The following is a 22,658-nucleotide window of genomic DNA, read 5'->3' on the forward strand; positions in this document are numbered from 1 at the left end:
TGTCAGGAATCCTCTCCCACCTTTCATAGGGCATGACATTGCATTTAAACCAAGTGGTGGTTTTTGAGCTTCTGTTTCCAATTTATGTTGTTGCTAAAACAGAATTTGCTCTGACAGACTCAGCAAGCTACATACTGCTAGTCCACAAAGAAGGACACCTTCAGTACAGTGCTGGTCTGTGGCTTGAACCCAGAATGTTCTGGCTTAGAGCTGAGTACTGTACTGGATGTGGGAGTCAGACTGATGCATGGTGTGGATTATTTGACAGATGATCCTTTTGTCCAGTCACCAGGTTTCTTTCCCAGATGTCGCAGTCCAGTCGGTACTTTCCAATACGTCATAGCCTGGCCCTCTAAAGAACCCCAATGTTTCATTCCCGTAGCATAGTCTCACTGGCTTCCCCTTCATTGAGACAATAATTTCACTATGATTTGGATGCTCTTCTTCAAGGACTATGCTCTCTGGCCACCTAAAGAGTCAGAACATTTTGTTGGTAATGGCCTGGCTCTCTCTGGAGTAATATGCCAAGCTGTGACACTTTTTTTTTTTTTTTTGAAGATACATCTTTAAAGTGATGCTGTAAAAGAGAATTATAACTGATTGCATTACTGACTGTTTACAAGCCAAAGGAATACTTCATAGGAAACATGGGATTAAAATGGAACTTGGAAAAGTAACATTTATTAAGAGCTATCAAGTTGTTTTGTTATTGCTGCTGGAAAGCTTAGTTGCAGAGACAGAGATTCGGAGAGATCCTCCACTAAGGGTAATTCTCTTTGGTACTGCTCAAGCAATGCAAAGGGCACTTCAAGTTGTCTTGATGTAGAGCTGTAAAGTGCTGTAAAGCTGGATCTACGCATTCTGCTGCACACAGGGGACATTCAAAGATGGGTCTCACACATGTCACTGTTCTAGTGATTCTGGACTCACAGAATGGTTCCTAGGAGACTGTTTCATCTGGCATAAGCTAGAGAAGTCTGCTGGCTGCTCTAATTTACCATTAGAGCTAGTTCGGCTTCTTGCCAATGCCAGGATCAGAGGAGGCAGAAAAATGGCTCAGAAAGCCCACTCCTGCTTTCCCGCTCAGTAGATAGAAATCTATATGACATCAGCACTTTGCGTGAGCATGTGCTTGGGGCAGTACCATAACTACAGACTTCCTCGTCACTCTCCCCCTCTCTGTCAGAGAGTCTAAGGCACATATTTGTAGGCATGGGCAGTTAGCAAGGGAGTTTTTCATAGGATCGTTGGACTGGAATGGAACTCGAGTGGTCGTCTAGTCCAGTCCCCTGCATTCACGGCAGGACTCGGTATTCTCTAGACCATCCCTGATAGGTATCTGTCTAACCTGCTCTTAAAAAGCTCCAATGATGCAGATTCCACAACCACCCTGGGCAATTTATTCCAGTGCTTAACATGACAGGAAGTTTTTCGTAATGTCCAACCTAAATTGCCCTTGCTGCAATTTAAGCCCATTGCTTCTTGTCCTATCCTCAGAGAATAAAGAGAACAATTTTTCTCCCTCCTCCTTGTAACAACCTTTTATGTATTTGAAAACTGTTATCATGTCCCCTCTCAGTCTTCTCTTCTCCAGACTAAACAAACCCAATTTTTTCAATCTTCCCTCATAGGTCATGTTTTCTAGACCTTTCATCATTTTTGTTGTTCTTCTCTGGACTTTCTCCAATATGTCCACATCTTTCCTGAAATGTGGCACGCAGAACTAGACACAATACTCCAGCTGAGGCTGAATTAGCACAGAGTAGAGTGGAAGAATTACTTCTTGTGTCTTGCTTACAATGCTTCTGCTAATACATCGCAGAATGATGTTTGCTTTTTTTGCAGCAGTGTTACACTGTTGAGTCTTGTGATCCACTATGATCCCCAGATCCCTTTCTGCAGTACTCCTTCGTAGGGAGTATGTGTCCAGCTGATTGTTCCTTCCTAAGTGGAGTACTTTGCATTTGTCCTTGTTAAATTTCATCTATTTACTTCAGACCATTTCTCCGGTTTGTCCAGATCATTTTGAATTTTAATCCTATCTTCCAAAACACTTGCGACTTCTCCTAGCTTGGTTATCATCCACAAACTTTATAAGTTTACCCTCTATGCCATTATCTAAATCATTGATGAAGATACTGAACAAAACCAGATCCAGAAATGATACCTGCGAGACTCTACTTGATATGCTTTTCCAGCTTGACTGTGAACCACTGATAACTACTCTCTGGGAACGGCTTTTCAACCAGTTTTGCACCCACCTTATAGTAGCTCCATCTAGGTTGTATTTCCCTAGTTTATTTCTGAGAAGTTCATGCGAGACAGTATCAAAAGCTTTACTAAAGTCAAGCTGTACCACATCTGCCGCTTCCTCCCCATCCACAAGGCATGTTACTCTGTCAAAGAAAGCTATTAGGTTGGTTTAACATGATTTGTTCTTGACAAATCCATGCTGACTGTTACTTATCACCTTATTATCTTCTAGAGGGTTGCAATTTTTGTTTGTGTGTGCAGTGCACACATTTAGTTCTCCACAACAGATTTAGTACTGGAAAACTAAAAAGTCCTGTGTTCAGCTTAGTTTTAAATTAGAGACTATTAATTAAAAAGTCAACCTTCCATTCCCAAACTCAGGTGAATTTGTCTCTCTTTCTTGTAGGTAGACTCTGTAGATGTGTCTATAAACATGAATTGAATATAATGTATAATGAAGAAATTTTTAGGGGAAAATCATGTCACAGGAATATCGTTTTGAATCTTCCACTCTTAGAATTTCTTTCAGATGGAGAAAAATAACCTAATATATGCACTCCAGTACTTTGTGCTGTGAGCTCATAAGATCTCACTAGCCTAAGAAAAGTTGTGACAGGTTAGCGTTTGGCCAGGAGACTTTCCAAGAACACTTAGCGCTACAGGAAATGGTGTTGGTGATTGAGTAAATGTCAGTCTTCCCTCTGAGTTGGTCCTGAACCAATGTTGCAGCATGAAGTTTCAGGCTCTGTCTTTTGAATGCAGTGTAAAATCAAAATCTTTGCATCCTGGGATCAGTACTGATCACATGGTATTTTTCTTTAGAACGGTGGTATTAACCTCAGTGTTTTTGCCAGATTCCAACTCTGATACTCACTAGAGCTGAGCAAATAATGTGCAAGTATATTACAGTTTCCTCACATTGAGTCATCATTCAACTTATCTGGTTGTTTACTTATGAAATGTTTACTTTATGGAAAGATCATAGATATTCAAACCTTGAGCTGTGTTGTAGAGCTGTGATTGTTCTGTTTCTTTTTCTTGATTGGTTAAATTGCAAGGACTTTGGAGAGAATATTTGCATCTGCAAATACTTGCCTTTTGCAATTCTCTTTCTATGGCTGTTTGCTCCAGTAAAAGTTGATCCCTTTTAAATTGACATAAACACACAAACACGCACGGGATAAAACCATGATCAAAACAAATTCACTGAAAAAAATGGAAATTACGTTAATGGAAAACCTTATATAGCCTTCACACTGCTGTTCAAAAAGTAGCAAATGTTCTAGGAAGTATGTTTTGCCTACCTAAATTTCTCCTGTAATTTCAATTCGACAGTGTTGCTGTACACTGTTAAACAGCCATGTTTCACCCCAGAGGTGGTTGCGCTTCAGTAGTGGACAAAGTAATCTCTCTAGTATGTATCTCCTAGCTACCTCACAGGAATGATGAAGCTTACTAAATTAATGTTTGATCCTACATAGCACAGGTTTGGGAGCAGGAGAGGAGGTGCAGGGAGTATGAATCTGCATTAAGGAGAGCGCTGCAAGCATTTCCATGCATCTTATTACAGTTACCTATAGTTATGCAAACTGGGTGTAATATACTCTACCAGCTTAGAATAGTAGAGTTTTACACTTGTGCAAGGCAATTGAAAAGAAGCCCTAGTAGTCAAGCTGGTTTCTTTCCTTTTTATGCTTGATATCTAGTAATAACAATACTGCAGGAACACTTACACTGGTCCAACCCAGTTGCCTTCAGATGTTACCTTCAGTTACCCATCGTTTTGGCGGGTTGAAGACTAAAGCACTGAATTAGGAGAAATACTTAACTTTCCACTTTAAAATATTGGGCCTGACCAGAGAATTAAAGATTGGCAAAACACAAATGAGACTTTTAAGGGTAACACATTCAAGTTATGAATAAGATTTGTTAATACTTGTATGAAAAGTTCATGCATGTTAATAATGATAAAATAAAAAGTTTAAAGCCTTTCACCAGATGCTGCCCTCAGATGGTCACATGAAATACTCAATTCACTTTGCATATGAAGGTCTAAAGGCAGAATTTCTTTGGTCCGCTTTTATGTAGATGAATGAAAATATGATGTTTTAACCACTGAAATATATTGTGCTACCAGATAGAAAAAAGTATTAAAACCTTAAACCCAACTGAAATCCGAATGACCTCCTGGGGCAATAGGGTACTTTCTCCTAGACAACACTTTTCTCAATCTATGTGTGAATTAGGGAAATGAGAGACAAAGGCAGAAATGTTATGTAAAATCACAGCTGAGATATTAAGACTCTAAATCAGATGTAAATTAAGTAATCATTGCAGTTTGGAGATCTCAGGCAGCATCACGTGAGTGGAAAAATGCAGTGGCTTTTATTCGGCTGCACACAAGGAAAGACCGAATGAATGGAAGAATGTGTATTACGCCAATTAACCAGATTAAAAGACTCACAGGATTGGGCCTTTTTGTGAAATTCGAGCTACATCTCAAGCCGCTTTCACAGCCACTCCCTTTTCACTATATTAATTGCAAATCGAATACTAATTATCGTAAATTACCTATGCCTCCTGCCTATCTATTCCTATGGTATCCTTCACCTTTGCTAGTTATTGTTCCTTCTCCTATTCTGCCTTTGGGAATTTCCTTCACTTATGCGCTGATGCTTGGTCAAATCGCTGCTTAAAAGACACATTTTCTGCAAAGCCTATCAATTTTTAATCCTTTGTATCAAAATGTTTTGCTGTACTCTATTAAAAATGAAACAACCCCTCCCCACCACCATTGTTTGGTCACCAGGTGTGTTTTCTGTTTGACTGTACTGTCTCCTTAGCTTGGCACGCTGGAGCGTAGATCGTGGCATTCCATGTGCTCTACCCAGCATTGGGGGCACAATCTGTACTCGACACACAATAAAACAGATTGTTGTACTACTTGTTGTATGTTTTCAGCAGGAAGTTTGTTCATGCTGGCTAGAAGAAAATAGTACATTCTCTGCCTTTTGGGATCCCTCAAGCCATTTCCGTGCTGTCAGTAGGAGCCTTTGAGCTGTGTCTACATAACCACAACTTTAACTGTAGCCTTTCTGCAGTAGCTAGCAATTTTTGTTCGTGTTTTCATTACAGATGGTAACTGGCAACATTTGGTTTGCATGCTGCACATTGTGCTAACCAGTTGTTCATCTCACCTGAGATGCACAACAGAGAAGAACTTGAAGGCTGGAATGTTCTGTTCCTTCCCACTAAGAAAAGATGTGGTTATTGAATAGAAGTTCCTTAGAGAGTTCATACTGGTGGTACACAAAAAAGGGGCCAACTATGGAATTTGTGTTAATGGATCATATTTAGGGCCCTACCAAATTCACAGCCATGAAAAACATGTCACAGACCATGAAATCTGGTCTCCCACCGAGAAATCTGGTCTTTTGTGTGCCTTTACCCTCTACTATAACCGATTACATGGGTGAGACCAGCATTTCTCAAATTGGGGGTCCTGATCCAAAAGGGAGTTGGTGGAGGGGTTGCAAGGTTATTTTAGGGGTGTCGCGATACTGCCACCCTTACTTCTGCGCTGCCTTCAGAGCTGGGCGGCTAGAGAGTAGTGGCTGCTGACTGAGGGCCCAGCTCTGCAGGCAGCAGCCTAGAAGTAAGAGTGGCAATACCATACCATGCCATCCTTACTTATGCGCTGCTGCTGCTGCTGAAGGCTCTGCCTTCAGAACTGGGCTCCTGGCCAGCAGCTGCCGCTCTCCAGCTGTCCAGCTCTGAAGGCAGCAGCAGCACAGAAGTAAGGATATCATGGTATGATATTGCCACCCTTACTTCTGCGCTGCTGCTCCTGGCAGGGTGCTACCTTCAGAGCTGTAAGCCCAGCCAACAGCTGCCGCTCTCCGGCCGCCCAGCTCTGAAGGCAGCGCAGAAGTAAGGGTAGCAGTACTGCAACCCCCCCACAGTAACCTTGCCCCCTCTGGCAACTCCCTTTTGGATCAGGACCCCTACAATTACAACACTTTGAAATTTCAGATTTAAATAGCTGAAATCACTGACATTTATGATTTTTAAAATCCTATGACCATGAAATTGACCAAAATGGACCATGAATTTGGTAGGGCCCTAGTCATGTTGGAAGGAGGTCTGAGGAATAAATGAACTTGTATACCATAAATTATTATTTTTGTGCTGAGCAGCCCCACGGTACTTTAGATATGGGGTAAAGTTTTCAAAAGCACGTACGTTCCATTTTTCAGAACTGACCTAGGCATTTAGAAGCCTAAGGCCCATTGACTTTCAATGAGATTTAGACTACTTCAGTGTCTTAAGCAACTTTTGAAAATGGTACTTAAGTTATTTTGAAAACTTTACCCATATTCTTATCAGGGTTATATAAAAAAGGACTATCTTTTCCTTGATCTGCAATGTGAGCGTTTGGCCTTTGCAGCCCAAAATTATTGGCTTATTTGTGGCTAGGAAAAGTTATGCATGATAGATTCTGGGCCATGGGACGCTACGGAAAATCTTTAGGCAGGAACTACATGTTTGGCTTTGGATGACAATTAAAAGAGAGAGGGATCACAGGAAGTTAAGAGGGCAGGACATGCTACAGCATTTCTAAGATGCCTGTGCTCTAGCTACCTAGGTGAGAGGGCTGTGTTTGCACAGATGCACAGCTAACGGAAGTTGATATATTTGTCAGGCAGTGATTTAACTGAATGCTTGGTTTCAGGTGGCAGAACAGAGTGAGCAGAATTGATATGGGATACAGAAGGGAAATGTCACTGGCTTCCTTCCATCCTATGTGGTTTATTTCCCATTCCCTCATCAGGAAGTTTATATAAACTTAGTATTAGGCTAAACTGTTCAGATTGTGACCTGTGCCTCTCCTCTTTAGTTTCACTGCTGGTGTCAGGGTGGTGAGTGACATGTAATCTCTTGCTTCCACTTGTTTAACCAGACCCATCCTGTGTTACATGTTGGGCTCTTCTGTAATTGTAGTACTCTCATTGTAGTTCAAGGCTGTTTGCTGTGACAATTCTGTTGATCGGGCAGATTTTTGTGATGAGGGTAAGAGATGGAACTGGTCTAAATTACAAGAAAAAGCAACAAAGAGAAGTAAGAGAAGGGGAACAGGGTGAAACACTACAAATGTGCAACAGTTAGCAGGTTTGGAAGGCAAGACAGAATGTGATATGGGAGAGGAAGGTAATAGGGTAAAGCAGGATAAAAGATTATTAGGCACTCATTTGGTATGTTTTGTAGAAAACAAATGTTCTTAAGGATTGGGTCAGAACATGGTGATGTTATGCAATCAGGATATTTAAAACTTTAGAAAATGGAAAATGGAAAAACTTTAGAAAATAGAAATGACAAGGGTAAGAGGAATAAAGGAAGGTTTAGTAAAATAGGTAGATACAAAACTGAAATTGTACAGCCGTGTAGTTCAATACTCACGTCGGGTAGAGCTTGGATTGAAATGAAAAACAGAAAGAGTAAAAGAGAGATCATTGAGCAGAAGTTATAGATTTCCATGGAAGAGTGAGAAAGAAACAAGAAATATTAATACAATTATAATAGCCCTCTTGAAAAGATGAGACATTGATCAGCAAGAAATTCACATAAACTGGCATTGACTGGTCAGCATAATATAGAAAGGGAGTAATTGTTCTTGAGCAGGTACAGATCATAGCAGTGAAAGTGATTGTAGGCTGCATTCATAAGGAAAATTTGAAGAAGCTAGGCTTACTCACAGTAACAAAAGAAAATTGTGCTAACCTAATTCCAGCTTTTGTTGCGCAGAAGGTACCAGTACTGATGGCAGAACAAATTACTTTCACTGTCCAACATGAAAGCAAGTTACACATGATGCCACTGTGTCATGCTACTCTGTTACCTTCAAGTCTGCAATCTCTAAGGGGTATGGTATGTATCAGTTCACAGTCCATTTCAGTTCACCATTGCAATTCCGATGAGTTTCTCCAAGTCTTCTCCTCTGGAGAATGTCATGTGCTGCTGCTTTTGCCCTCCCTCCCTCATCCAAGGAGATACAACATCCCATCCTTAAGGCTAGTAGAAAACCTGTATGTTATCCCACCTGTAGAAATTCCCTGATGTGCAACATAAAGGTATTGGGCTAGATGTTCAGCTGGTGTCAATAGGCGCACCCCCACTGAAGTCAATGGAGTTATGTCATTTTCACCAGTTGAGGATCTGGTCTACTGTCTTCAGTTTCCTGGATATATTTGCAAATGCTCAGCATCTCTCAGGGTTTGGCCCAATAGCAGAAATAGTCTTAATTGCTATAAAAGCATTTAATGGTCAAAAGGCAGAACTTTCAGAGACAAGGACTATAGAACTGATAAATGTATTGGGTCCAATAGCTATAAGCTATTTTGGGGGTGGGGGGTAAACAAATAAAGTGCTTTCACCTTTACATTTCTAAACGTAACGCCATGTGGGGCATGTAAAATATTAATCTTTCTAGAAGATGATTTCTTGTGAAGGCACTTTATGGATAAAAGACAGAAACCAGTGATACAAACTCCCTGCTGTATTGATGTCCATAGCTGAATTGCAAATGGAAATCCATCCCTGTCATCATAGTACAGTAAGCACTCCCTGACAATAGGATCCATACTGCACTCACCCTGGAAAGATTGTTTTGTTGCAAGAATTGATCAGGGTAGAACTTTTTCCAAAATTACTTAACATAAAATTTGGTGAGTTTGTTCTGGCGATGCTGACGCGGGCAGGCTGGGTCCCTCCTGCTGTGCAGTCTTTCTTTTATCGTTATTCAGGAACCCGCAGAGGATGAAGCCTTTTGCATATTTTCATCTACTCACTAATTCTTCGTGCTAGGGCTGTTCTGAGGTTTGACGCTACAGTATAGAAAGGAACACCAATCACTGCTTATTATTGTTTGTTTTCATCTGTAGTAATTTCAGCATAGACTTTAGTTGTATATCCATGCTTGCCTTTTTCTCCACCCCAGAGTACCCATGTGTCCCTGAATAAAGCAATGTTCCTTTTCCTCAATATCTGTCCCAGTGTCCCTGTCTGTTTTACAAAAACAGTCTTCTCCCCCACTTTATGTAAACTCCATCAAACTCTGACCCTCTGAAGGAGCCATAAGCCAGCTGAGCCAATGAAATGGACAACAGACTAGCTGGGAGCATGTGTGCCTCACTGACCAGCTCTGTTATATGTCAACACCATGATATACCCTCCATGAGACCCCCCGGTGAAATCTCCCATTCACATAGTAGCAGATCCATGGGGAATCAAAGACTCACTCTGAATCCTGGCATTGCTATGAGTGGTGAGCCTACAGGCTGGTCAGCCTCCACCATCTACACAAGGCTACTGACCTGGCTGGGCCAGCATGTGAATGAGAGGCAAAGAATGTGTGTGGTGTAATGAGAGAATGAGGGGGGTAGAAAAGCAGAGAAGGCTGAAGGGTACAGAGAGAACAGGACTGGATAGAGGAGAGAAACAGGAAAAGGCCAAAAGAAAAAACAAACCATAGAAGGTATCAGAACAGAAAGCCCAAGTGGTTTGAGGAACATAGTAGGATCAAAGAAATAAAAAAGGAAACATGAAATATGGTAAGAGTCAGAAAAAATAAATAAATGTAACCTTATCTGCAGATAAATTACAGAAAATGCAGTAAGTGGATCGGGGCTAGAGGACTTGGAGAAAACAGTAGAGAGGACACAGAAAACTACTGTTCTTTGATCCACCTGTTGCTGACTGTACATGTTAGGTTTTACTCTGAAAGAGGGAGGGTGACCTAGGAGAGGAGTGTTACATGACTGAGGAAGGGGGAGAGAAAAAATTGAACGCACTTTCCTCTTTTCCATCCCTTCCTCCTGCCAGCTGCCAAAACCGCAGTGTGAGCATCTCAGTGACACCCATCAGAGCTGTCTGCTGCATCATCCCACCCCATGACAAGATGCATCTTGGTTTTTCCTAATGAGATATATTTTCTAATGACTCAAAATAAAAATCCTCAGGTACATATTCCAGTTGGTGGCACATATCTGGAAAGAATGGATCAACTGGATGTACAGCAATGCATTAATATCCCAATTTGGTGTAGTCGTCTTATTTCTGAGGCTCCGTATCTCTCAGGGCCCTTCCAAATTTTCTCCAAAACCTCTTCTTTTCTCATCTCCAGGCTTTTGACTATTTGTCCTGCACACGCTGTTTGTGTGTTTTTGGCCACAGTCATCACCAATGTTTAACCACATTGAGTATTTTCCTACCTCCTATTCTTTCTATAGACTGAGTCACTGTATTTATCAAGTAGGGGGAAATGCTGCTATACTTCAGATACAGTGACAGTGGGCAAATGTTGACTTTTTAATGGCAGCCAGTGCAGGTGTGATGCATGCTTTTGCCTTGCATCTTTTCCTGCATCACACACTTCCATAAGTACAGTACCATTTACTCCACGGTATTCTTCATACTATGGTCAGCATGCTGCTATCATTCTTCTCTTTGTGTTTAATTATGCCATCTTAAAGAGGAACTGAACATTTAACAGAAGTTGCACATTCATGGAACTTTATTGTATTTTTTGATTCAGGAGTAAATGTTGAATCATTGAAGTTTGGGTTTGAAATTTACCTGAATCTGTTTTACCATTCCGATTCCCCACAGATTACATAATGGCACTGATTAGCAGAAGCGTTTTGTAATACCACTTAAGGCTTTATCACAGTGGAGCACTGCCAGTAATAGTCTTTAATTCACTTATATGTACCAATCCATCTCTGTCAGGTTTCTATTAATTTCTTCCCTGTTTTACTCTGTCCCTAGCCCCTATATAATGAGGCATGAGGTCTTCCATTTATGGAACAAATATATACATATATATTTATTTAAATCTCAAGCAAATTACTTTTGCTACTGCTTTTCAAACAACTGTGCCATCTTCACATTTATTTCACGTTTAATCCGCTTTTCGCAAGTTAATTTATTTAGAAGAATATGTGTGGGTCAAGAGGCCAAAGAGGCAATAATATTTTTCTTGGCTAATTTAGATGAAAAGTTTGAAGATTAGGTTAGATATTTAAGCCTGCGTTGTGGTTTTAACACAAACCTTTAGTAGAGATGTATTTCTAAAATATTAGATCTGTGTATGATTAAAGCGGTGATACAGTGCACGCATACACAAACAACACTTATCAGGAATACTTGTGAAAAATTGCACCCTACTCTGCAATAATCTGTTGTCAGAGTGCAGAATGACAACATGCCTTGTTTACAAAGCTGCATGCCAAAGGAATAGAACCTAGAGATTTCTGCTTGCATTGGAGTTCTACTGTCCTGAATTATACAGCTAGTTTACATTTATAACAGCTGAGAGATGTTTTTAAAATTTTGCTTAATGCATCACTGGTTTGCTGTCATTGCCGGAGTAAATCCAAACGTGTTGTTTGTTTCTTTGTTTCTTTCTAACGATTAGGATCGGTGCAAAACATCAGGAGTTACGGCAAAAGCAGGCAAGAGGGCTTGCTGATTACTCCACTAGTCCTGTAGGTCCACCACCTGATGATGATGATGATGATGAGATGGACCCAAATTATGCCAGAGTGAATCACTTCAGAGAGGCTTACCCAGCAGCAAATGTCTACAGGCCATCGTCTCCACCTGTAGCAGAAACCTTTGGATACCCACGGGATATCCCTTCAATACCAGGAGAGAGGGAGCATTTGGAAGGACTGTATGCAAAGATAAACAAGCAGCACCATCCACAGACTTCTGCTGACAGGTAATACTACCCAATGGCTGCAGATCACCTGATTTTTCAATTTCATGTGCACTTGTATTTACTGAGTAGAAAAAAATGGTTTTACTCTTGATTTCCATCATTTTAACCAAGAACAGCCTTTGCCCCAACAGTACCCCTGAAGCGTCTACATAAAGCAGCCGTCAAAGAAAAATCATTATAGAAAGGTCCATATTTCACAAACAGAATGAATGAACCGCCTCCAATCCAATTCCTATGCTGCTGAGAAAGTGTGTTTTTCTCTTTTAGATAGGAAAAGTTCTTATTTTTCAGCAAAACTCTGTTTTTCAATCCCTTTTGGTCCTGATGATCACCCAGTGCCCATTCGTAACAGGGTTTTGTGTGATAGTGTGATATATTGCATATGTTTACAGTTTACATTTCCCCAGCTGTGCAATATTATGCACTTTCAATTAGGTTGGGGAGAGAACTGGGAATCATGGCATTTTATGCAGACTGTAAAGTGTAGCTTCACAAGACTGATTACCTTTCACAGCCTTTCCAATAACCAAGTGAGAAAGAAGGAGCAATCTTTAATCCTTACTGTCAAGCTTACGGGTTGATAGCATTAAAGAAAGATGGTGAAGTTTTTCTTTGAATTAAAAAGAAAACCCTGTGATGCAGCCACCACTGTGAGGTTTCTAAAGCTGGTTACTTCTGGAGTTCGGGGGTATAAGAACTATATGATTTCATTAGTGGTCATGGTGTTAATAAATGTACATGGGATTTTTCTGTCCAGTATGTGACTGTGCAAGGAAGATGGGTGAATGGCCATTAGAGGAATTGGGAATATGAGGTGGGGAAGCAGTTTAAATATTAGTGAATGAATCTTGTACTGGGGCTTGTAATGTGGTTCCTCACTGCCTCATTCTATGCTGGATGTGTGTGAGAGGCTGTGTGAGCACAGACATGGGAGAGTTTTGAGTTTGTAGAGATACAATACTTTGGATATGTCTTAGGTCATTCAGGTACAGCTCATCAGAAGTTTGTGACATGAACAGAAATGTAAGTGTTTAGCAGGGAATATGCCAAATTCTCTTTCTCATTCATCTGAATACAGTATTGGAGAAAGCTCTCAATCAGATAGTCGAGAAGAAGATAGCTGCCATACAAAGGAGAGACAGCTAATTGGCATCTTTCCTTCCATACCATCAACACCCCATGCATAGGAGCCAGTTATGTCAACTCTATGCTAAATGTAGAGGATTCGAAATCCAGATCCAAATCTGAAATTTCTCACATTGAAACATACTTAGATTAGACCCATTATTAGGTGTGGTGCTAGCTGCACTAGACCTAATTAGGGTTAGAGTTCTGTTACAGAGTTCCATTTTAACAGGACCATTTTGTACCATTCACATTGAAACGAACGTTGTGGTATGTATTGCTTTTTTGTGAAGGTGAAAAGGAATGTACAGGTCTCTCCCATGAACATCTAGGATTTGGCTGGAGAGAGAGTGTCTTGCCACTAAATGAGACTTTGTTTGCTATTGTGATAAGATTGAGCTGCAAACTCTGATCCAAATCCAGGTCTGGTTGCAGTGTTTGGAGCTGGGATTTTAGCATGAACTCATGTCTAATTCCGAGCCATGCAAGCAACATTTACTGGAAAACTAAAACCAAAACTTAAACAGGAAAACCCCAACTTAAAAAAAAAGAAGTTGATGATAAGATGAGGCATGAGGCAGAGGTAGCCCTGGGTGAGCCTGTTCTCCCTGGGCTGGTCCATTACCAACCTACTAGCAGGAAAATCTTATTTGAATTTCTGGGGCTTGTAGAGCCTGCTTGACTATATTGGAGAAATTGGAATTCCTGTTAGACTGCCTTTGCCAGTATTAAATCTATCTTTCCTCTCTCTCAAAGACAAAAGTTTGTATTCACCATTAGAGTTGTGCCAAACCTGAATAAACGGATATGAATTTGTAGAATGGCTTATGACATTATAATCAACAGTTACTGAAAATTCTGACAACTGCAGGCAAGGAAATCCTGTCAGTGTGGGCTATTGAGAGTAGATGTAGTTTTTCTTTCCACATCTCCATTAATTACCAAACAAATCTATCTTAGGTCAGGTGTGAAAACAACCTTGTCTGCCTCAAAACAATGGGGAAGTGGAAAATGGATGCTTATTAGCCAAACAAAAGTTATTTTGCTTTTATGAGGGTGAACATTTATCAGCAGGTTGGTCATGGAATACTTCATGTTTTGCTAGGTTTCCCTCTGTGTGTGTGTCATGATTTTTTGCTGTTAATTTTTCTCCAGAATACTGTGGGGTTTTTTCCCTCCCACCTCTGAATCACAGCTAATGATATAGTGTGTGGGGGCTTGAGTAGTGACTAAAGTAAATGAGTTTAAAAAAAAATCTTTCTTTTTTGGTTTCAACAGCGCATAGATGATCTCATTTTAGTCTGGGAATTCCAGTTATGTGTCATTGCCAGAGAGAATTAAAACTCATCAGTTGAATCAAGCAATCAGATTTTTAAAAAAAAAGTGTTATCATTTTTATGACTTTTATAAAATTATAAGGCCACTTATAATGAGAGAATCTCTGTGGCCAGATAAGTGCTACTAATAGCTGATATATAATTAACCGCCTTTCCCTTCACCCACTAAAAAACACATAACGATCTCAATTTATTCTTTTACTGTAGTGGCCCACTCATGGGTTGTCCCATACCAACCTGGGAACCCTCTACAGCAGTGTTTCCCAAACTTGAGATGCCGCTTGTGCAGGGAAAGCCCCGGCGGGCCGGGCCGGGCCAGTTTGTTTACCTGGCACGTCCGCAGGTTCGGCCGATCGCAGCTCCCACTGGCCGCGGTTCGCTGCTGCAGGCCAATGGGGGCTGCGGGAAGCAGCGCGGGCCGAGGGACGTACCGGCCGCCGGCCGAGGGACGTACCAGCCGCCACTTCCCACAGCCCCCATTGGCCTGGAGCGGCAAACCGCAGCCAGTGGGAGCCGCGATCGGCCAAACCTGCGGACACGGCAGGTAAACAAACCAGTCCGGCCCACCAGGGGCTTTCCCTGAACAAGCAGCCTCCCAAGTTTGGGAAACACTGCTCTAAAGTGCACAGTGCAGCCAGCAGTGCTCTACACATGTGCTGAAATTATTACTCAGGTGATTAGGAAGTACATGATTAACCCCTGCTATGTAAATGCACACATCCAGGGCAGGTTCCTCTTGTACTTATTGAAAAGTTAACAATCGTGTCATGGCCAAATTCCAACATGCATACTTACATCCCTTCTACCTCAAACTCCATCTGTAATTTCAGTTTTGCATCGTTTTCTTTTCTTCTTGTTTTAAACTGCGAGGTAGCATTTCTGTGCACTGTTAAACAGTTGGTGCATTTCTTCTCAGTGATGGCTGCATTGCAGTGAAGGTGAAGTAATCCTATGTATATTTTGCCAAGATCTTTGGGACACGAGGTGCTATAGAAATTTAAGTGGTGGTTCTTCATGAATGTAGCCAAAGCATTAGTATGATCAGTGTACTGTGTGAATCCTAAGAACTGACATAAGTTAAAAATAGGAACACATTAACTTGAAAAAAATCACCCTTATTTCTTTGTCAATCAACATTTTTCTGTTTATTTCTAATCACCCTCAATTTTCGGTAATGCAACCTCTTGTATGTATCCGGGGCGATGCCTTTTAATAGTGCAAACTTTCTATGAGAAGGTAGAGGAGGGTAGGACCTCAGTATCAAAAAGCCATATAGTTGTCTCTTCAGAGGACACAGTCCATTCACAACCATGTAGTGTAAAATTTTCAGAAGTGTTGAAGGGTTTGTCTCCATAGGAAAAATCACCAGAGACCAGGAGGCAAACCCTTAAGGTATCCTTTACGTGATGAGAAAATGTCTTAGCCATTAGAAAGTTCACTCCTCCTTATAGTCCAGTAAACCTTTGCAATGTATTCTTCTGAAATGTATCCCCACAGAAAGCTCCTTTTCCCTGCTGGGTGTGGATGCCATGCTGTCTGGTTGTGATGGGGTGCTCAACTCACCACTAGGCTGGCACCTCCTCCTGGTCACTCTGGAAAATAGCTCATGAGGTCGATGCTCCTTTCCGCAGTGGCATGCTGTCTCTCTGCCTCTCTCTCTCTGGGTCTGCAACCCCTCTCTCGCTCCATGAGCGGCTGCTCCCTCTTCATGACTCAGCCCTCCGGCCAGGTCCCTATACATGTTTTCCTCTTCTGGGATATCAAAATCTCCCTTCAGCAGTCCTAGGAAGTTGTCCCATTCAGTGCCTCGGTACCATTCCCTCAGTGGCTGGCAGGGGAACCCGGGCCTACCCTCTACTCTGGGTTCCAGCTCAGGTAGCCTCTAGACAGCAGTCAAGGTCTGTTTCCTTTTAGTCCTTTCCCTGAGCCCCTTTCCTTACCGTCTGGCACTCTGCCATCTCTGGGTTTGCTGGATTCACCATTCCCTCCTCCCAGGGAGTAGCTGTAGGCTATATGTCTCTGCAGCCTCCAAACACTCCTCCCTTCTACCAGGGAGTGACTGCAGCATACTTCCCTACTTCCCCTTTCAGCAACTAATTTCCTGGCTTTATAAATCCAGCACAGCTCATTCCTCCTAAGCTGGGCTCCCTCCTTCAGTCAAGGGATTACTCAAGCCACCTGATTCCTATCAGCTGTGGCCTGTCTGGTTAATTGCCCCCTTCTTAGCCTATATCAACCCTTTCCAGGCAAGTGTGGGGTGAACACCCCATCACACTGGTACAGACTCCATGCTGTCTTTTCTGCTGCTGGTAATTTTTACAATACAAATTATCTCTTCCTGCAACTTCTGATACAAATGAATAGCCCATTAACCAGGTATGGCTAAATTCAGAGGAGTTAGCCTCTTTCCTTTGTCTGAAGAGAGCCTGTTTATCAACACCCCCTGACATACCTGGGGGGAATTTAAACATTTTTAGTCACAGACTGTGAAGCATAATATCAGTGAGTATCCATAAATCCACACACAACATTGTCACACACATTTCACAATGATATTATTGAACATAGTGGTGATAGTTTTCAGATGTACCTCACAAGGCATATTTTGTACAAATATCATTGCAGTAGTGTATAGGGTGTGAGTACAGAGATGCCTCAGGTCACTCTCGCTCACTGATTTTCAGTGAGACTTAGGCTGTCAAGACCAAGTCACTTAAGCATTTTAGAAAATTTTGCCCATTGTACTTTTAGAAGTACACTACAGCTAGGCAACTAGCATCGCATGTTCCCCTCCTCCTAAACCAAGTTTGATGATGTGTGATGTAGCTGATCTGCAGTTCTATGAAGAAAAGGAAGAAATTCTCTTTGCTTCAAATCCATGTCTTCACCATAACAAAACAAAATGTTTCTTTTGATAGACCAAGTTCCCAACACCTAATCTGAGAGAGAGGTCAACAATAGATTATCCCTGACAGTACTGATAAAAATGCCACTTATCACAGATGTGGGTCAACAGTATATACAAAAATGAAAGGAAGCCTCTTTCCTGTCAATACCATGGGATAGCTTGTATGGACCATGTATAGGTTGGCATGGAGAGTGAGCAGAGAACTTCCCTCAGTCCCTCTGGTATGCCCTATATAAGGACCAGCCACAGTTATGTTTATTGCATTGGGAGGAGCACAAGGTCTTCTCATTTACTGTGTCCGTATGCCACTCATATCACCCTACCAGCCTGTGGAATACCCTTAGCCTACCAAGAGAAAGCTATATCATAGCAAAGGGTGGTGCAGCCTGTTCCACCACCGGGTGCAGCTGGGGAACTCAGGAGGGGCTGTGCCTGAGAGAAATGCGTATTGTCTCAATATGCAATAGTGGCTGTAGTATTTTGTGGTACATATGTTACTGAAAGGAATAGTGAGTCACGCATCTCTTTACAGTGCTTAGTCATCTAGGCTGTGTCATAATATTGCTAACTTCTGCCATAGCGCAACCTAGGTGTCACCGTGCCGCAGTGAGGATTCCAGATTCAGGACAAACTGCTGAGAAATAGGGCAGACTCACCCTAAATTGGTGGTTATTCTTCCATAAGATATACCAAACCAGTAACAAAAGTAAACTTCTGTCTCACCACACTGGGTAACAAGAAGTCAGATATGCAGTATCCTTAGGTATCCTAGCCTTTGTTTCACTGTCCAGACACTACACTTAATGATGAGTGGTTATTTAAAACCAATTTCATCAACCAAAGGGTTCTTCTGATCCCAAAGGACCATCCACATACCAGGTCAATATATAATTTAGATTATATATATTATATATAATATATAATTTACTCAATAATCACGCTGTTGCCAATCCTTTAGTATCTAATATCCAAAGGTTTGTTTATAAGAGAAAAGGAGGAGGAGAGAGTTAAAATGGTCAAAGGAATCAAATACATACAATCATGGCAAAGTTCTTGGATCAGGTTTGTAGCAGTGATGGAATAAACTGCTGGCTTATAATGTCTCAGGTAACATCCAAAAGATTAGACGGTCCTCAGTCCATTGGTTGTAATACTCCTGTTAGTGTAAATCCATAATCCAGAGATCTGAGCCGGAATGAGGCAAAATGGAGATGCTTCCAGGGCCTTCTGTACTTTCTCCCATGTGGAGGGAAAACTCTCAGTCTTAGTTTGTGGAAAAGTACATGCACAAGATGGAGTTCACGGTCACATGAGCAAGTCACCTGTCCTTGCATGCTTCAAGGAGTCGGGAGCAGCCATTACCCATGTTCTGTTTGAAGTATTCCCATATTCAGGAAGGCTCATCGAGTGGGGATAAGCTTCTTCCTTGGCCCATTGTGTTTGTTGATGGGCCATCACAATGAGCTGGCTAGACTAGATGTAAACTAACTACCTTGTGGGTGTTACCACAGGCACAAACACATTTGAGACACAGGTATATCATCAATATTCATAACTTTAAGTACAAAAATGATATACACATACAATAGTCATCAAACCATAATTTTCCATTGACACCTTACGACACGCTTTGTACAAGTTTTGTTCCAGCTGTATAACAGTGGTAGCAACAATGATATACATGGTCATACTTTAATCAGGTGTCACACCATAGTCAAAAAGTGATATATACGACATTCCTATCCCTTACATGACATGCATGGTGCATGCTGCAACCCCATTTCACACTTTAAAAAAGCAATTTCCTCTTTTTCCTTTAAAACATAGTGATGTAAAAGATTTATGAAACACTTGATGTATCTCAGGAGCGGTGCTAAAGAAGAACAAATCGCTCAATGTGTTTGCTCAGCCCAGTAGTATGCATTTTAAAGTATGCCAAATTCATTGCCAAATATAGTTCTTTATTTATGCTACTTATCTTTGGAAATTTCAAAGTGCTAGTCTGAGGAAAATGAGTACAGTTTTCCTTTACATAACATGAATAACTTTGAAGCTGCATCTGCTGCAGATTAAAATTAACTATTTTATTTATATAGCAGTAAAGTCTAAAGCCATAGTCAGAACCAGTGTTCCTCTGTGGTAGGTACTAAGATGGTCACTGCCTGGAAGAGCTTACAATAATATATAAATTCTTACTGTAAGCCATCCTACTGGTTAGCAGACCTAATATCTCCTGGGACTGGTCACAAATCCGGCCAGGGACATTCTGAGTGCTAGGTTTGCATTTGGATCATCTTACTTATCGACAGATGTGTAAAATCTTATATACTGTAATCCAGCAACTCCCTAGGAGCTGCCCTGCTGTAGATGCTGATGAGCCTCAGTTATTGCAGATATGATGAACATTCATGTATATCAGATTTTTTTTCCTCCAGATCCACCCTTTCTTATGTGATAATACTGCCTGGTATCATTCTGTGATAACTCTGCCTATTTACTGTTAACCCCACGTCCTTTTGTTGCAGTCATTGGACACGCATGCAAAACACATGTATGTGTCTGAGCATCTGCCCTCGCTTATATTGGAGGATGGTCTTTCCAGCTTCTTAAATGTATAAATAAAAACAAAACTTGAGATCTTCCATACAGCTTGAATGGTATTATATGGCCCTGCATGTCTCTCTTCCATTGCTGATTTTTCTGGCTGTGGGCAAAAGGCCCCAATTTCTGTGTTGTACAGGAGGTTGTTTGACCAAAAGCTGGTTTTTGTACCTTTAACAAGCAGCAGAATAATCTGAGTATTAACTTTTCTCTGCACATTAAGTCTCTTTAAAAAAACTGCCATTTAATTTTAAATGCTAATATGTATGTGGTTAATTAAGAAGCCAAAATTGACTATAAGGTTGGTAAGCTCTAAGAAAGAGAGAGGGAGATCATTACGCTACTGCTTATGGATAGCTATTTGTGAACCAGCTGATAATGTGCAAAATTAAGATTTCGTAAGTGGCATTTTAAATGAATGGTTAATGGCTGAAGATTAATTAAACAGTCAGAGCTGTTCAAAAGAGAAGCTGTTAAAATCTTGTTTATAGGCCAGTCACTTGCATATTGAAAGTGCAAGCCTCTAATAGCCTGTGGTATTTCCATTTAGCAGGCTAGCTATTTAACTAAACAGTTCTTCTTGAACAGGAAAATCTACCTTAGTAGATGTGCAGCAAGGAAGTACAGTTTTTTTCTACATTTTTTTTTCATAATTAATAGCTGCACAATGGGAACATGAACAGAGAAATACATAATCTCTGGGATATTGGTAAACCTAAATAAAAATACCAAATCTAATTCTAATTAAAAAGTGGAGGAAATGATTAAAACTCTCATGTAATTTTATTTTCCCGCTAGTTTCCAGTGGTCTGTAGCTCTCAGCTAGAGCTGGGCGGAAAATGGTTTTCCTGTCCCACAAGACATTTTGAGATTTCAGAAATGTTCCTGTTCCACATCAGGACAAAATCGAGACCTTTTGAAGTTTTTTGTGAAAAATAAGAGAAAATGAGATACACCCCATACAAGCTCGGTAGTTCAGGCACTCGCTTGGGATGTTCAAGACCAAGGTTCAGCTCCAGGCTGATTTGGAGCAAGAACTTTAATGGCGTTTCCTACAGCCCAGGGGAGTGCCTTAGCCACCAGACTATTGGCTAGTCTAGTATGGGTCTCTTTCAGTTTCTCTCCTGCTGGAGCTGTTCCGCTTTGTATAAAAAATTGAATATTCATTGGGCCAGAGAAAGAGAGTGGGGCTGATTCTATAGCTCAGTGGTCTGCGTACTCACCTGGGATGTTGGAGACTGAGATTTAAGTCCCTGTTCCAATGTATATTTAATTATTTATTTTTTAAAAATGGAACCGCTCCAACAGGAATGTTATCCACCCAGAATAGCCAGTAGTCTGATAGGTAGGGCGCTCTCTTGGAATGTGGGAGATCAAGGTTCAAATCCTTGGTCTGAATCAGGCAGAGTCGGGAGCTGAGCCTGGCTCTTCCACATTATATGAGTTCCTGAACCACTGGACTGTTGGCTGTTCTGGGGAGGAGGGGTGTCTCTCTCTCTCTCTCTCTCTCTCACTCTTGTTTTGTCCAGAAATTGCATCCTTAACCTAAGAAACCTTTTCTGATGAAAGTTTAATCAAAACTTAGGCACTCCTGCAAAAATGTTGATTTTAGTGAATTGAAAATTCACAGTCATCTCTATTCTCAACTAATACTGGGAAGGATTCTCACCCCTTTCCTCCTCTTGGAGTCAATGGGAATTGTTGCCTCATTGGCCCAACGGGCTAGCCAATTTGTAGGACTTACAGGATTGTTTCCAATAGGGAGAGAAATGGATGATAAAAGTTATGTATATTCTTTGGTACAATCCTGTTTGTTTACAAAGACTGTTCACAAAGTCCTGTTTCCCTGAATACAGTAGGGAATGCCTTACTCAAAATTTCCACATCTGTCCCTCCAGTCAGTTATGTGCCTAAGCAGCTCTGGTTCTCTGCTCCCTCTAAAGGCCGGGCCCACAATTGTTACTCTCGCTGCCTGATGCGTTTTTTCGGTGGTGTGGAGGAGAGGGGGAAGTAGACACAAAATTGTTTTGCTGGCCCACCCCAAAATTCTAGCTGTGTTTAAGACAGCACAGAGATCAAGGCCAATAAATAGGAAGAACTGGTTCCTAGACTTGGCAAGGAAGAGTGACATCTGTGGACATGGATTGAATGGATTTGAATGAGAGAAAGTTGAGGTACCAGGAAAAGAGAACACAATAATCAAACTACATCTTGAATGCAAAACAAAACAAAAAAAAAAAGTTTTACCTCCATGCAGTTCTGGATGGGACATTGACTGCCAATAATATTTTCACTTTCAGAGTTGACTCAGACTCTTACTTGGGTCTCACTCCTAACTCTTCTCCTGTCCACACACACAATCTCTGACCCATGTTTAGTGGTGCTTTCAATCTGAGCTAGCTAGCTTGACTGGGGGTATAGGCTTAAGCTTGAGTGAGGACACCCACTTTGTAGTGAGGACACATGCTAAATAACTCGAGTGATGATAGTGCTCCAGTGTTTTCCCACAGTTCCCCCCTATGTGCCCAGAATAACAGACAAGTTCTCCCACGATTCATTGGGAAAGAATTATTGAGCAGCTCACCTTACTGCAGCACAAAGAACCAAGGAATCTACATTCAAGTGAGCAAAGCACCAGTGTGGAACACAGTGATGG

General features: G+C 41.3%; 1 protein-coding gene across 1 annotated transcript in view; it reads left to right on the forward strand.

Moving 5' to 3' along the window:
• Window positions 1-22,658, forward strand: part of PARD3B (par-3 family cell polarity regulator beta) — a 617,867-nt gene that overhangs the window by 498,675 nt on the left and 96,534 nt on the right. The window contains exon 20 of the mRNA XM_074967987.1: window positions 11,726-12,031. Within this exon, the coding sequence (XP_074824088.1) occupies window positions 11,726-12,031 (306 nt within the window). The remainder of the gene's footprint in view (window positions 1-11,725; window positions 12,032-22,658) is intronic.

This window comes from Natator depressus, chromosome 11, assembly GCF_965152275.1.
Source record: "Natator depressus isolate rNatDep1 chromosome 11, rNatDep2.hap1, whole genome shotgun sequence".
Classification (NCBI taxonomy): Eukaryota; Metazoa; Chordata; order Testudines; family Cheloniidae; genus Natator; species Natator depressus.